Here is a 17,920-nt window from a genome sequence, read left to right as displayed (position 1 = left end):
TACGGTGAGGTAAAAGCCTTACAACCTCTAAATAGTCATAGTTAACTGTCCCGCTACATTACATATAAACAGAGTTTCTAAGGCTAACTTTATTGCTTAACATATACACATCAATATATATTTAACAAAACAATCGGTGCATTAATTTGTGGATATAACAGGCTAACAGTGCTATCTTGTAAACCTTTTAACGTTAGCAAAGCTAAGCTACACAGCAACTTATCACTAATACTGAGTTGGCCATCGTTAGTATTGACAACATTGCATGCAAAATATGATAGTCTACTGATAAACTTCAGAGGTGTATGGTCCAATGTTACTCAAATATGTTAGTTTTAAGATATTTGAATCCATCTGACAAGAAAAGTTAAACGATAAAAATACGTGCGTCATGACTTCAGCCCACACGTCAGATGCATTATTCAAATCTCAGAATTCTTTTTTCTCTGAAACGCATTTACGAATACTGTTTAGGTTAATTAGTGTGTACAGCAGAAAGCGGTATGCAATTGACTTACGAAAAATTACCATGTTTTTTGTGATAAAAGTGTAGCAACCCTGCTTTTTGGTATATTGATTATTAGCAAAACCATGGTTTTACTACAGTAACCATGGTTTAACTATGGTTTTGAATACCATTGTTTTCAAAACCATGGTTATTTTGTGGTAACCATGGTTTTACTACAGTAACCGTGTTTTTTAAACTGTAGTAAAACAGGTTATAATTGGTTAATCCATGACTATAGTAAAGTTAAAGTGTACCTTATGTATGTTAATAGTGCATTACAAATGTATACATCTATAATATAAAATGTAACTGAACATACTGCTCTCTCGTAATTTAAAGTCTGCGTTATTTCTTCATAAAACTATTATCCATTTTTACGCCACATACACTTTCAAAATTTACTTAAAATATACTGTTTCTATAGGATAATAAATAATGTACTTTAGAAATGTGCTGTCAGTGCATTAATATGATGATAACTTTAAGCATAAAGTATACCTAAAATATATTTTAAAATAAGTTCAAATTATTATACTTTAAAAATTGCACAGAACTTTAACTTCAAGTATATTTTTCTAGAGTATACTTTTAGAAAATATACAAAATTATAATTAATTTGAATGTTAAAAGTTTAATTGTAAAAATATGTGCAAATATGTTGTAAGCATACTTTGAATATATTTAAAGAGTTTACATTTCTTTGTAAGTATATTTTGTATATTTGTAAATATACTTGAAATACAATAAAGAATATTTATTTTTAACAAGTGTATGCATTTAGTCTGAAATAAATATTGTCTTCTTTCCAAACATTTTATGTATGTATGAAAATGGTTTAAGCTTTATACATATTCCATTCAAACTTTTACCATAATAAATAACAAAAAATATTTCAACTTGTATTTCACTTTTTTGAGGTAAGTGTGGTCATACAAAAGAGATAAAGCTGTGTGAAATGTAATTATTAAGAGAGATTTACTGTCCTGCAGAGTTCAGCTCCAACCCCAATCAAACACACTTGAACCTGGCAATCAAGCATTTCAGGGCTACCTAAAAATTAGAGTCAGGTGTGTTGAAGCTGGGTTGGAACTAAAATTCTTAAAAAGAATTCATAATTCATACTTGCAGCCCCTCAGAAGAAGCAAAATGTATTTTAAATAAGTTCAGATGAGCTGTGTTAAGCCGGGTACACACCAAAAGATAATCGGGCTGATTTTGGGCCGATTTCCCCCCTTCCGGCAAACCTAGCTATGTCCCGAGTATCGCGAAGGTTTCACAGATTATCTTATCAGATTGTCCCTTCATGTGAGGTGTGTTAAGAGTGTCCGAACCTGCTCTGAAGAACGTCAGAGCCGCGCCGATCGCGAATCGTAAATATTCAACATGTTGAATATTTACGATCAGAAATCCTGATGTGTGTGGGGAATCCCGAGGACAAACGCGAGCACGCTATTGAGATTATCACGTGAAACGAAACCATATCCAATCAGAAAGCGAGATGAGGGAAGACGGAAGCAGTCATGGTGCAGCACAAAGGCCGCTTCTCAATCCGTAGGTCGCATTTCCAGGCTGTATATACGTCATCAAGACTGTCTTATTTCAGAATATATAAAATTGGCTATTATTCGTTGTTCATCGTATATTGTTTTAATAAACATATGACTTGTGAATGTAATACTCAGTTAACTTGAATAAACAAGGTTTCATGACGTATGCAGCCTGCATATGCGACCTCAGCAGGCTACAGCCTTCGGATTGAGAAACGGCCAAAGTGAAGTTGATGTGGACAGTAGAGATGGAGGATCAGCTTGTTGATTTGTGACAACAGCACGAATGTTTATAAAACGTGTCTTGTAAAAATTATTCCAAGCACTATCATTGAAATGTCTTCCTGCATATCGTCCGCCATGCTTGTTTTGAAGTCTTGCGAGATTTTGTGGGATTTCCTGTGTTCACAGTCGAGACTCTGATTAAAAATCTGTTTGTGTGTGGTGTGCTGTCTTTAACACATAATGGCACACCACACACTATAGGAGCAAAACGGATAAATCTAGGATTTTTTATCCTCAAGTTTGTGGTCCATCACATTTTTAAAATCTTATAAGATATAAAAAATCTTCTGGTGTGTACCCAGCATTAATCTGAGTCTTTATTTACCACGCTCAGCGCCAACCACACATGAATCAAAATATGGACAACGTCATCACAGGATGCAAATATATGTCATTTCATTGTAGCAACATCTATGACATAGATTTTAAAGAATTATGATTTGTAGATCCTTTTCCTCCTTGGGGGCGGTTCACATAAAGTTTATTTTAAATTAAGATGAGCAAACGCACTTTTATATGAACACGTCTAAAACAAAACTTGTGTTCACAGCAAGTGGGACCGGTAGCAAAGGCAGACGGCAAGTGCTTTGAAAAGCAGAAGAAAGCGGCACGTCCTGCGTTTTTCATGCGTTTTTGATATTAATGGACACTAATGCAAGAATTATTCCAATAAGTGGTCGAATTATTCCAATAATCAACTTGGGCATAGTGTTGGGGACATCTCCCCCACTACTTCAGGAATACTACGGGTGCTCCCGATTAGCCACATATTACATAGTTTTAGCATGCTGTCTTAAGTCTTTGTTTGAGATGCGGCTCGCCAAATTTAGATGAGAGCAGGTAGCTGCATGGAGTAGAGGAATGAAAAATTCAGCACTCATAAAACGAGTAGCATTATCTGATACAATTAGTTCAGGTAGTCCATGGTTACTGAAGCTATATGCAAGCATTCAATGGTTGCAGCAGATGTAGAGGAGTTCACAGGATAAATATCCATCCATTTTGAATGTGCATCAATCAAGACCAAGAACATTTTTCCCATGAAGGGTCCTGCATAATCCACGTGCAATCTTTGCCATGGTTTTTTTGGCCAATTCCAAGGATGCAGTGGAGCTACAGCAGGAACGTTTCTATGTTCTTGACAGATACGCAAGGTTTTAACTAACCATTCCACATCCTGGTCCAATTTGGGGCACCACACATAACTTCAGGCTTCCGCTTTCATCCTAGACACTCCCGGGTGACACTGATGCAGCTGGTTCAGGACTTCTTGTCTACCAACACTGGGAATCATTAAGCGAGCCCCCCAAAGCACACAACCATCATGTACACTTAATTCATCTTTTCTTGATGTGAATGGGTCAAACTCTGCTCCTATTAAATTCTGCATGAATTCTTGTTGCACCATTTCTCTCATTCTGGAAAAAACAGATATTTTTGTGTCCAACTTCTCACCTGTTCTGCTGTAATCAAGGTTATGTCTGCATTCTCCAGCATTAGTACCCTTTCCTCCTGTTCAGGGACAGATTCTGTTGGCAAGGGTAATCCTTGCCATGATGCATGGCCTGTAGATTATGTTGTTTTCATATGCTCTTAATGTCACAGCCCATCGCTGGATCTTAGGAGATGACATTTGGGGAGCATATTTTAACTCATTAAAATCTTGATGGTAAACTTCCGACCATACAAATAGTTATGAAAGCATTGTAAGCCAAACATTACAGCCAATCCTTCCTTGTCCAACTGCAAATAATTCCCCTCAGCTTGATTTAATGTCTGTGACATAAATACAATAGGTCTTTCACTATCATCTGGCATCTTATGCACAAGAACTGCCATAAGCCATAAGGAGAAGCATCACATGATAAAACCATATCCTTTTGAAAGTTGAGCTTGCAAATCTTTATTGGCTGTTTCCAATGCTTGAGCTATTTTCAAACGCCTTCTCAAACTATGTCTACATTTAATACAGTCATCATTTATTCCACATACCAGTCTATCCGGCAGCATCTCTGTTAATGTTTCTCCATAATTACGATCATGAGCCAATTCCCTTAATACTGCCATATACTCAAGAACACTTCCCCCCATCTCTTGATCTTGAATTGAATTTAAACCGCTGTACATCTCACTGGGTTTTGGATTGAAATGCTCTTTCAGTAAATCCACTAATTCTCCAAAAGTCTTTGTTCCTGGTTTAACTGGACAGCCAGAAACCTGGGAGTGGTCATTAATGATCAGCTTAGCTACATGGAGCATGTTGCCAGCACCGCCTGCTCTTGTAGATTCATCCTCTACTACAACACTAGGAAAACAAGACCTTTCCTATCTGAGCATGCTACACAAGTCCTAATCCAGGCTCCTGTCCAGATTGAACTATTTCAATACGTTACTGGCCAGACTCTCAGCCTGAACAACCAAACCCCTACAGATTATCCAAAATGCAGCAGCAAGAGTGGTCTTCAATGAGCCAAAGAGGGCGCACACCCCTCCTCTCTTTTTCAGGTTGCACTGGCTTCCTATAGCGCTTGCATTAAAATCAAAGCTCAGCCCCTGGCCTTTAAAACCACCACTGGGTCAGCACTGTCTTACCTTCACTCACTTATACAGACTCATGTACCCTCTAGATCCTTGCCACTGAGCGACGGCTTGAGGTGCCACAAATCACTATTGCGTACCTTCTCTGGATCTGTTTCACATCTGTGGAATGATCTGGAACAGAATGGATTAAGAGAGTAGTCGTGTAAAGGAATGGGGCTACTCCCCCGAAGACCAAATAATTCCAATCTTATCTGCTTTCGGCCCCCCTTATCCAGCACTGGCCTTGGCCAAGGCCGCTGTTGGAACAACAACTCCCTCGGAAGAGCACTGCAGTGAGACGCTCTTCCGTTTCCTCCCCATATCCCACAGACACCTGATGATTGCTGACTCTGTTTGGACCTAATCAAGGTTGTCTCCATGGCAACTTGCTGTATTAATGCTTTGACATCCTTCGCACTGAGGCACCGAGATTTGGATGCCAGGCGAAGTGACTCTTTCCAGGCCTACACACACACAAACTCTAACACACACACACACACACATATATGTGTGTATATATGTATATATGTGTATATACTATATATAACTAATTTATAGTTCTTTTTCCCCATATTATTTTAAAAAAATATATCATATGCTTTGAATCTCATATTACTCAATGGACGGAGCAGGCGTTTCTTTATATTACTGTTTCTTGGTCACAAAGTGTGGTTTTAAGATTAGTTCAGTCGAGAATATGTGTGTATTATATCTAAATCTGCAGTCGATTAGTAAAGATAGCGCCTGTTTAAACGTTTGCTTAGTAAGATTCGGTATGAGAACCAGAGCATGAGCGGACATCAGTTTTCTCTCGCCCAGCTGACCACCGCCCTATCTGGGCTACATCTCTGACAGGGATTCCCTGGCTCTGATGTTGGCCCGGTCAAATCAGCAGGATTTGGTGTCATGATGAAACTTTTACTTGTTTTCTTATTCTTATTGTGTTGTTATTGTTTTGGCGCGAGGTAAAAGTTAATAAAACTATAACGTTATTTATATAACGTTGCTTTCACATTTGAACTTAACGCGATACGAGCACTCACTTATTATTAGGCTTTGTTCTTGTCAATACTATATAAAACTGTTTTTTATAAGTGTCACAGATGTTTTTTGCATGCTGCTTATAAATATTTCAGTGGTGATATCTCATAACGTGTTTTAATAGTCACGTCACAATAAAATAAATGATCAATGTCCACATTTAACAGCTGTGGTGCTTACCTGTGGTTCCACGGTGTTTTCGCGCTCTGATGAGAGAGATCACTCCAAAAAAGTGTTTACATTCCCCTTTCCAAGTGTTAATCGTCCACACGATGTGACAAGACATTACTCCTAATAAGTTTATTGTAACATCCAAGAGCGCTGATCTTTGAACAGTGCGTGCCGTCTGTGTGTGTGCGTGCAGTTTTTCCAGTCAGAGACGAGCCTGTATCACTAATACTAAAATGACCAGCAGGTGAAGCGGTAACTGTGCCGTTATCAGTAGAATATTGCACGCCTTTTAGCCAATCAGATTCGAGAACCAGAAAGAACTGTTGTATAAATATATATATGTGTGTGTGTGTGTGTGTGTGTGTGTGTGTGTGTGTGTATATATATGTATATACGAAAGTTCATGAACTAGTTCATATTTTCGGCGAACCTGAACTGAATGTACTGTATTACTGCCTGATGAACGCAAGGTGAACTCGTTCATTCTCGGGCTTGTGAACGGCACGCTCTCTCACTTTAACGTCATTCAGTAGGGTGCCAGATTTCAATAGAGTCTTCCAGGCAAAAACCCGTCTAAAACACACTGTAAACAGGCCTTAATGTGTAGCGGAAAAAACACCCAATCTGGCAACACCGCCACCAGGCTGCATGCGTCATCAAAACAACACTGACTGGATGCTGCTATCCAGATCCCTATATATGCAATCACCACCCAGTACCCCCCCCCCCAGCCTGACAGGCGGGTCTGCGACCAGCGCAGAATATGACTGCAGGACCTGATGGCTGCTTGCCTGCGCTGGGCTATCTCCACCCCCCCAAACGTGTTGCAAGTCATGTGTTCGTCATGTTGTAAGGTGTACTGACTATGTGCTTATGTTGCTGAGGTCTCCTTTCCCTGTTCCCAAACTGTACTCCCATTGGAGCATAGTCTGCGGGTTTGTTTTTTTCCTCCACCACTCCCTCATGTAATGCTGTACTTCTTTCTTAATGCCCTGTCGACCTGTTCTGTCTACCCCCTTGTTTTTATGTATTTTATGTATGGACAGGTTAATGGATTGTAATTTTGTTGTATTTTAGAGTACAATGACAATAAAGGCTTCATCATCATCATGATCTGTCGGTTGCAACACTATCTGCAGATTTTTTAAGATTTGACCCATCCCCAACACCTCACTTACTGATACAGAGCTTAATATCTTTGTCTGTTCTTTATACAATTACGTGTCTTTTTACATGTCCATTGTACAAAATGTCATTTAAAACCTCTTTTTTATCTCGGTTATTTATACAATGTGCAAAAAGAAGATGGTCCTGATTCTTTAAATGACACAAACGTTTGTCATGTAAGATTGTAATATTTAATTTTCTTTCATTTAGGACTTTGTTTGTGGCATACTCCAGACTTAAACTAAGTTACCTGTTCTCCAAACAGACTGCATTTGGACCTCTTCAGTACAGTGATTACTTAAGAAGAAGCAATACTGAAGGATGACCTTAAAAACCTTTTACATACGTATATTTATACCTGCTACAAATGTTTGAAACAGTTATTACTAGTGACCACAATAAAATTTTTTACATTTTTTTTGGTTGTGACTTTTTGTTACTACTTATTTTGTTAGTTTAGCCTACTTTTAAATTTAAGGCAATCAATTTCCTAATAGTGTCCAACTATGGACAACACATATATGGAGTTGTTTAAAGATTATTACAAAAAATGTATAAATACAAAATTATATATATGATGTTCAGTTCACTTAAAGTGTACTTGCAGTATCAAAACTAATATAGGCCTAGCAGATTACACAGAGTATACATCAAAGTATACGTTCATTATATACAAAAAATTTACTACAAGTATTTAACTAGTAAAAGTTCACTTGTAGTCTACTTCTGTTACACATAAAGTAGACTTGAATGTATACTTGCAGTATACCAACAACTAAACTAAGAGTTTACTAAGAGTGTACCTCAACTTTTATATACTATTCATTTTATAGACTATTCATATATACAGTATTTAGACATATAAGTTCACTTGTAGTGTATTTTACAACTAAAGTATACTTTAATGTGCACTTGCAGTATTAAAACTACTAACTAGCATTTACTAGAGGTATACTTCTGTGTGCATTTGCATAAACTAAAAATGAGCTTTAAGTATTGAACTAGTCAAACATCCATATACTAGTTTACTATGTAAAATTTAAAGTATACCTATACTTTTGTAAACTAAAATTGAGTCCCAAGCAGTAATAAAACAGTACACTTACAAGTATACCACTAGTACTTTTATTTTAGTATGTTTACTGCATAAAAGTACTTAAAAATATACTACTTTACTTGGAATTAGAATGAGTCTTTATTGTCAATGTACAGCTGTACAATGAAATTAAGTCTCTCATTTAAAGTGCACATACAAAAACATAATACAAAGACGTAATAATAAACTTTAAGTTGTCCAATAAAAGAAAATATGCAGAATTTGATATGTATAGAATATACAGGATGAGAAAATACACAGAATATGAAAATATATACAAAATACAGGTATACAGAATTGACAGTAAGCAAAGTCCTGATGATGAGAAAATATGTTAAAGAATGAATATTATGAAATATTGCACAGATCCCCAATTTTTATATAACATGAACAATATGTTATGTGGCATTTAGAGCTTGTACTGCTGTTGGGTAAAAACAGTTTCTGAAACAGTTTGTCCTGGTTCTGATGGCTTTGTACTGTCTGCCTGACGGTAACAGAGTGAAAAGATAGTGATCTTGATGGGATGTGTCGTTTATGATGTTGTGAGCTCTCTTAAGAAAGCGGGAACTGTGAAGGTTCTACGGGATTGGAAGAGGGCACCGGATGATTTTCTCAGCAGTCCTGATGACCCACTGAAGCTCTTTTTTGCACACCACTGTGCAGTTTAAAAAAAACACACACAGAGACAGTAGATAAGAATGCTCTCTATGGTGAAGCGATAAAAGGACACTAGTAGGCTCTGGGTGTTGTTCTTCTTCAGGACCCTCAGAAAGTACAGTCTCTGCTGTGCCTTCTTCACCAGCTCTGTGGTGTTCATGCCCCAGGTCAGGCCCTCCTTGATGCGGACTCCCAGAAAACAAAAGTCTGTCACCCTCTCCACACGATCCCCAACCAATGGCTTTGGGTTGAATGTCTGTTTTTTTTCTCCAGAAATTTATGACTAACCACACCGACAGCCAATTCACCTCATCCCAGAAGGCTGACGCAAGGTGTTGCTGGAGTGGGCAGGTGTGCAGTCATATTTATAGAGGGTGTAAAGCAGGGGGGTGAACACACAGCCCTGGGGGGAGCCGGTGGAGCCGGTGTTGAGGCTAAGTGCTGTGGAGATGTGGTGGCCTGATCTGACCCTCTGTGTGGGTCCTGTTAGGAAGTCTTTGATCCAAAGGCATATGAAGTTAGGCAGGCCCAGGTCCAAAAGTTTACATACAAGTTTGTGTGTGTGTGGGGGGGGGGGTGAACGCAGAGATGTAATTCACAAAGAGGAGCCGAGCGTAGTTGCCTTGCTACTCCAGTGGGTTAGCACAGTGTAAAAAGCAGTGGCTACAGCGTCCTCCGAAGACATATTAGCCCTGGAGGCAAACGGATGTGAGTCAAAGGTAGAGGGTAGAAATTATAGGATATGTCTCTGCACCAGTTTTTTAAAACACTTCATCACCACGGGGTGAGTGTTACAGGTTGCTAGTCGTTGAGGCTGGTAATGGATGGACTTTTGAGAAGGTGTACTATAATAGAGGATTTCAGGCAGGGTGGATCAACAGACTGGGATAGGGATCTATTGAAGAGTATGGTAAAGATCCAGGCCAGCTAGTCTGCCAACTCCTTCAGCACACGTCCGGTAATGCCGTTAGGGCCTGCAGCTTTTCTGGGGTTAATGGCCCTGAGTGCGCGTCTCACCTCATGCTCCACCACAGAGAGGATAGATTTGAAGTCGCTGTCTTCCGTTGGGTGCAGCATGGCTGTGTTGTGTGACTCTACCTCAAAGTGGGCATAGAAGAGGCTTAACTCGAGCAACGAGGCATCACCCTTTGCAGCTCCGAGGCCGGGCCTGAAGTTAGTGCTGGACTACCTGCATGCTGTTGTTGCTGTCCAGATGGTTATCGATCCTGCTCTTGTTGTCAGCAGTGGCTCTTTTAATGCTTCTCTTCAGGTTGGCTCTGGCTGTGCTGTAAAGAGCCCTGTTGCCAGATCTGAAGGAAATGTTTCTCTCCTTATCCAGGGCTTCTGATTGGGATAGATCTGTATGTGCTTGTTTACAGTGACAATGTCTGTGTAGTTCTTAATGTAGCTCAAGACAGTGTCTGTGATCACATCCAGGTCGTTGTGTTCAAAAATATCCCAACTTGTTCTATCAAAGCAGTCCTGCAGCTGCTAAGAGGCTCCATCAGGCCAGGTTTTGACAGTCCCAGTGTTGGTAGGAGCAGTTTTTCTGAGGGGGGTGTATGCTGGAATTAAAAGCAGGGACATGTGGTCAGACTGGCCCAGGTGTGGTGATGTTCTCTAGCCCTGTAGCCCAATTTGATGTTGGTATACACTTTGTCCAGAGTAGAGTTGTAATCGGGCCTCAATTAAGACTCAATTAATATTAAGTTATAATTTGAAAAACCTTTACTCACCAAGATTACATGTTTTTGTGGAGAAAAATTATTGAATCCACTGTAGAAGGCTTCAGCACGATTCTGCGCTCACTGATGGTGCTTTCACTGCTGCTGTTACTGGCCGGGATGCATAGTACTGATCTGGCTAATTTTGCAAGTTTTGGGTAGGATGGTTTGTTGGTCTTCCACCAGCCAAGAACATCCATTTCATTTGCCGTATTAATGTAGCGTGTGACCTTGTCATCTTCCCTGTCAGCTTTGCTGTAAATTTTTCCACTCCGCAAAATTTTTTCTTTTTGCCGGAGGAGGAGTGGGTTCGACTCCAGAGAACTCTGGGTCTCGAATCTCCACATCAAGTGCACCAGCAGCCATGGCTTGGAGAAGAGTGCGGGCATGTGCATGTACGGCATCCCTGTCTGATTGTGACAACATTCTCAGCTGATAAAATTTTGGCCAGAGGAACGTGCAATCTTGTGGAGGTCCTGTATTATTACTTTATGCATGAGCCAGTCTTCGTGTCGTTTACGCACGACAGCTTGCTGAGGGTAGTCTAAGGCGTTGGGCTGACAGTGGTGTTTCAGTTTCTCACACCAGAGACACACACGATTAAGTGTTGGATACTTGTCTCCTTCAAGTTCCTTCTGTGCTTCATAGAACGGCTTCAGAAAGTCTATCAAAAAGCTCAGTGTGTCTGGTGCTATTTTTTCAATGCGCCCGCTCTCCCCTCGTGCCTCCAGCTTTTCATGGAGCTCATGATAAATAGTCTGTATAGACATCAGCGTGAGGTACACCATACTGAACCGAGTGTCTCCCATTTGCAGCAATTTTGTTGACTGTTGCGAAGCCAACCCCAACTGTTTAACATACCTGACTAATGATTTAGCAGCAGAAATGGAATCTCATATGCCCGGAGCACCGTCAGCTTTGGATAACTCGCCAGTGTAAAGTTCATGTCACAGTACTGTACTAATGACATGGTCAATGCAGTCCAATCTCTGTTATGGTCGCAGAGCTAATTTAATGTTTAATGTTTGCATCAGTCATCCATACAATTTTGCTGAGAGATGAAGCGTCAAGGCCAAATTTTGTCACAAGTAGTTTCAAAATCTCCCTTCTGATATTTTCTCCCGTCTTTGCCACTTCCAAAGGAAAAATTGTAGTTGTCAGGGTTTTATTCACCAGTTCTATATCCTCACTTATGAAATGGCATGTGATTGTCAAATAACTAATTTTCCGATAATCTTCGGTCCACATGTCTGTGGTCATTGCAACTGTGCCATCCTTCAACAAAGTTTTAAGTTTCTGTACTAAAGCTTCCCTCTTTTCTTCTGCCATGTCAGTGCACCTCTTCGCAATTGTCACATGTTGGGGAATAACAGAGATTACGAGAACCCTCCCATACACAGCCCCGACATTAATTAGTTCTTGCGCCAGGTCTTCAAACCCCTCGCCATTTACGATATTAAAAGGCCTAATGTCTTTACAGCAAAAGCTAACACACTTCTCCGTCATCATTTGTTTCACCTTTGCAGGGATGGGTTTTGATGCTGTGACAAATGATTTGATTGTAAGTTGATCCTGGGCACCGGCAGGTATTGAACAGCTTCGACCAACATGTCTTGCGACGAATTCCCTGTCGTTTTGCTGTCGTACTTTGTTAGAATGTCGCATTTCTTGCATTTTACATAGCCCACTGGCTCAGTATTTTCATTATGGACATGGTCAAAACTTTTACACACATCAGATTTTGCTTTACTTGCTGGTGCAACCAAAACGTAATCGCCAGAGGCAAACCTCAGTTTCACCTTCTCAGCATCCATTTTCACATCTTTCTCTTGCTAATCGAAACGCATCAGATGGCCGCTCATTCCCCGTGCAAAGCCGGAGCGGAAGCCTGAACCTGGCTCGAGCCTGTGTAAAATGTTAGAAATTACGGCCGAACCCATCGTTCTGCTGTAAGCTAATGCAGCTATACAAGTAACTGAGAGCCAAGTTAGCATTAGCATCTGGTGTTATGTACACAGCATTTATCATGACCACAGTAAACTCCCTCAGAAGGTAAAAAGGCCTGCATTTACAGTCACAAACTCCAGGTCCGGGGAGCAGTAACTGGCAACAGTCACTACGTTTGGTGCACTAGTTGTTAAGAACGCACAGTCCCCCTTCCCTGCACTTACTGGAGTCACTGGTCCTATTGTAACATTGTGCCATGTAGCCTTAGATTAACTTAAAACTTTACTTAAGCATACTTTAAAAATGAACTTGAGGTTTACTTCTTTTTCATTTTCATCAGATCATCAGATTTTTTGTCAGATTTACAACTATAATAAACTAATAACATAATGACTGCGTAAGCATGATTTATTGCCAATACCACTGCTCTGAGTTGGTTCAAATCATACCTCACAAGCCGGACAGAATACATCTCTCTGGGTCACTCCAAATCAAAACCACACATAGTCACCTGCGGTGTTCCCCAGAGGTCAGTTCTTGGCCCCATCCTTTTCATCCTCTACCTCACCCCCCTTGGCCAAATCATTAGCCTTCCCAAAATTTAATTCCACTGCTAAGCTGATGACAAACAGCTCTATGTAAATGCCACAGCTGCAACCCCATCCTCACAATCATCCCCATCAAAACTCACCACCTGTCTGGAGGAGATAAAGGTATGGATGGAGCATAACTTCCTCCAACTAAACAGTTCCAAAACAGAAGCCATCCTGATTGGCCCCCCCGCCAGACCAAATTATCATCCTTAACCATTGTCACCTTTTCCGGCTCCATACCCCTCTCATAAACAGTCACAAATCATGGTGTAAAATGGACTCCCAACTCAATTTAAAACCCATATAAATCACCTCTGCAAGACCTCCTTCTACCACCCCGTAACATTTCCAAACTCCGCCCCATTCTCTTCCTCTCAGCTCAAAGAAATTATCAATCCACAAAACACAACACGCTCTTTCCCCTTAACTCACTCAAACCTCATTCACATACCCAGAACTCAGGCCCATAGGATATAGAACTTTCTGTGCTGCTGCACCCGAGGGCACCACAATCCACTGACTGTTTTTAAAAAGGTCTTAAGACATTTCTTTTTAGCAAAGCTTTTGGTTCTCTTTAAATGTGTTTTTTAAACTTTTTATATGTTCTTATATCTTTAAACTGCTCATCTCTTTTCTCATTGTTTTTAACCTGTAGCACTTTGAGATCTGTGATGAAAAGTGTATTATACATAAAATGTATTATTATTTTATTATTATATCATAAAATGAGTTTTTATTATGTTTAATGCTTATATAGCAGGCTTAACAGGCTTTTATTATACAAATGTTATGTGTTTAGCAAAACTTGTAAAAGTAAATGATGATGATAAGACAAGTAAAATATTAGTAACTTTAGTCAATTTGTTAAGTTCTAATGGATTTATCTTTTCTTCCTTTTAAATACAGTTCCTCCTAAGGGTAGCGTGGAAGGGGCACCACCAGTTTCTGGTGATGTAAATGTGACTTTGGCCTCATGCTTTGCTACCAATGCACGGCCTGCAGCAAAAGTGTTGTGGAGGTTAGGACCTCTGCAAAGCTCCCTGAGGATTGAAACCAGTCACACAATGCATTCAAATGGAACCTTTACTGTGGTGTCCAACCTGGTTGGTTCAGCAATCAAACAGTTTAACCAGCAGAAGGTCCAGTGCGTGGTAACACATGAGGCCTTGGATAAAGAGCTTGTGCTGGATTACTCAATAAACGTCCATTGTAAGTAATGAAGACATTTGTGTCCAACCTCCATACAATTCATTTAAAATTAAAAACAGAACTTAGTTGTTTATAAATATTGTTATAAATACTTAAAATAAATATTCATACACACACAAAGCAAGAATTTTTTAATTACATTTTACTGAATTACTGATGTTTAATGTCGTAGAATTACATGTGAAAATACCTTGAACTTATGTTAATCCAATATCTTATTTAAGGTGTTTAATCAAAACCCGATTTAAAATGGGTTTGTGATGAGAATGCTGAAAGTGCTAATATGCTAACTCATTTCCTGGTTTTGCCTACAAAAGAAATGCAATTTCTGCAGCTCTCTATTCAAAGTAGACAAAACAGGCATGATAAATCAGGACAGAAGCTCATCAAAATAATTTTGTCAAAGCAGTAAAATATTCTCAAATACACAATACATCTAACTAAAATGTTTACTAGTATGGCAATTCTCAATGTAGAGGTGTTAAATTATTAAAACACTTTTTCCATTTATCAAAGGAATACTCTTAAAATTAAATGTTTTTAAAAAGTTTGAAAAATTATTTTATTGCAACTTTCTGGTTTTATTTATTGACTTTTTTTTTCATACAATGGGGCTGTTGATTGCTTCATTCTCATTGGCTTAGAAATGGGTGTGCATTATTTTTCAGTAAACGCACACCTATAAAGTAGTTCCAGTAGACTGCATAACAGTTCCATATCACTACGCCAAGTTTAACTGAAATAACAGATTTAATTCATTTTAACTAATAAAGCATAAATATATATATGGTAGCAAAAGGAAACAAGTGTGATAGATACCGGAAAGTATAAAAGGAAAGCGCAAACAGTGCATGTCAGCTAACATTTAGCAAGTGCTCTGTATAATGGGTCTGTCTTTCAAGCTGTCCTAAAAATATATTCTCTAAGTCAGATTAAAATAGTTTAATGGCTAGTGAGAGTTTCAAGCAGAGTGTTGTTCCATTCCCTCGATTTTACACAGACAGATACTCACATGGGTTGTGTTTTTTTTTTTTTTTGCTTGGGGGCAGGACATGCTCGGCCAGCTCTTTAGTGAGCTGTCTGTGAGCATTGCGAGAATCCTCTCTTCTCCCGGGTAGCTTAATTGATAAAAAGGGTAATATTAACATTAGTTTTTTAATATCAGCTCGTTCTCCTTTCACATTCACATGATAGCAGCAGTGTTCAGGATCATATTGATTGATTGACATGATTATTTTTGGTCTACTGTAAATGAGACCTCTTCATTGGTGACTCAAAGGGGTTCTCCCCGAGGGTAACCTGTTTTGTATGTTCAGGGTTATACACAAATGCCTTCTAGGCCTGGCAAACTTGACTCCTTTTAAGGATCCGGGTTATTGTGAGTCACTCACTAAAGTGATCCGGGTTGTGTGAGTCACTTGAATCACTTGAGTCAGTATTGCTAAATCGCCAAGGAAACTCAGTACAGGCCCACTTGTAACGGGCTGATCCACGCGACTCGAGATTCTCAGAGCGGAAACATTGCAGACTCGCAGACCATGGGACTCGCCCTACAGATCCACTAACCGTCTGATTCGCGTGGATCAGCCGGAGCCGGTTAGTGAATCTATAGAGCGACTGAAGTCTCCTCAAAAGCAAATTCACAACAAAAGCCTTTCACTTCTGAGATAACATGCTTATAGGTTTTAGGTTTGATGTGTATGGTCGACCATTAAAAAAATAGGCCTAATAATAATAGCATAATAATATAGAAAAAAACTGTGTCCTCCTTATGTAGCCCCCAGAGCCGGAGAGACAGTTCGCCGGTTACGAGTTTGAGAGATTCTCGAGTCAGAGCAGATTCGCAGGTCTCTCGAGTTTGCAATGTTTCCGACTCTGAGTGAGAGTCTCGGGTCAGTTCGCAGCTTGCGCGGATCCGCAGGTCTCTCGAGTTTGCAATTTTTCCGGCTCTGAGTGAGAATCTCGGGTCAGTTCTCGCACAGATCAGCTGGTTAAGAGTGGATCTGTAGTTTGAGCGAAGTCTCATCAATAATGTTAAAAGAGGTTTGTGTGTGTGGTGGCGCTGTTTATGGTTTTACATTGAATTGTAGTAGGACTCAACTGATCCGGGTTAATGACACTAGAGACTCGCGACTCATGAGTTAATTTAAAGATTCGGGTTAAAGATCCGAGTGAGTCACGACTCAAACAGGTCTAATGCCTTCGTTCCCTGTCTACATGGAAGAAACTGTGGTTTCTCAACCAGGGTCTGACCTTGGGGGAGCAATGTTAGACAGACGCGTCCCACAAAGGTTGGGAGCGGTAGTGGAAGCCGGCTCAGCGAGTGGCCTGTGGAGAGGGCAGCATCTCCTCCTTCCATTTTTTACATGATTTGCCTAGAGATGTTAGCTGTCTTTCGGGCATTAAAACACTTCCTCCCAGCCCTCAGAGGCCATCATGTTCTGATAAGAACAGACAATAGACCCCTTCACGGTTTACATCACAGGCGGTTCCCACTGCGCATGTCGGGGTCAGAAAAGCCATTACAGCAGATTGAGTTGCGTATTATTCGGTATCGTAAAAATGCCTAATTACGTCGTGGGCTGTGAAAATCGCACCAGGTCTTCCATTAAGTTTTTCGCGATTCATGCAGAATCTCAAAAACCAAAAAATACAACATCTGCGGCTGCAAGCAATTAACGTGCAGACTGGGACAATGCAAATATCAAAGAGGCTGGTGTTTGTAGTGCTCACTTCATTCATCATTTTTCAGTCCTGTTAGATTAAATTATAAAGCCTGGATGGTACCAACAGTTTGACCCCATGCTGCGTGCGCACCCGATAGTCATTCAATGTTTATAAACCTTGAAGGGGTCTATATGTCGGTAGTCTGGTACATCAATCAACAAGGAGGTCTGAGGTCGCACCCTCTGAACAGACTGGTGCTTTAGATTCTCCTCTGGGCCCAAAGGGAAAATATTTTGTTACTTATGCATATTTCTGTCACGATAATCCGTGACATGTTTTGCATTTGTTCCGATTGTTGTCACCTGGACATCCATTCACTGATTACTTACCTCATCACACCTGTATGTCATTTAGTCTGTCTATTTAAGCCCTTGTTTGTGTAATGTTCACTGCCGGATCATTGTCGCTATTCCATGTCTGTTCCTGTTCCTTGTATTGAGTGTTCCTGTTTTATTTATCTGTCCGTTGTTTTACTCCTCGTGTTTTGTTTCATATTTTGAATATAAATGTTATATTTTTATGAACTCTGTACTTGCGTCCTAACTCTTGTTAACCGTTCATGACAGAATGATCCGGCCATTCATGGACGCAGCAAGTTCTTGGAGCGGAGCTCCCCTTAATTTTTTTGAGGGGGAGTAGTGGGAGTTGGGATCCTTCATCTGCTA

General features: G+C 39.9%; 1 protein-coding gene across 1 annotated transcript in view; it reads left to right on the top strand.

The window, feature by feature from the left end:
* The window catches only part of LOC129451490 (nectin-2), a 50,524-nt gene that overhangs the window by 12,191 nt on the left and 20,413 nt on the right, over positions 1-17,920 (top strand). Inside the window, exon 3 of the mRNA XM_073854967.1 lies at positions 14,226-14,528. Coding sequence (XP_073711068.1) covers positions 14,226-14,528 — 303 coding nt within the window. The remainder of the gene's footprint in view (positions 1-14,225; positions 14,529-17,920) is intronic.

This window comes from Misgurnus anguillicaudatus, chromosome 17 (assembly GCF_027580225.2).
Source record: "Misgurnus anguillicaudatus chromosome 17, ASM2758022v2, whole genome shotgun sequence".
NCBI classification, from domain to species: domain Eukaryota; kingdom Metazoa; phylum Chordata; class Actinopteri; order Cypriniformes; family Cobitidae; genus Misgurnus; species Misgurnus anguillicaudatus.
This window is presented reverse-complemented; position numbering and strand designations above follow the sequence as displayed.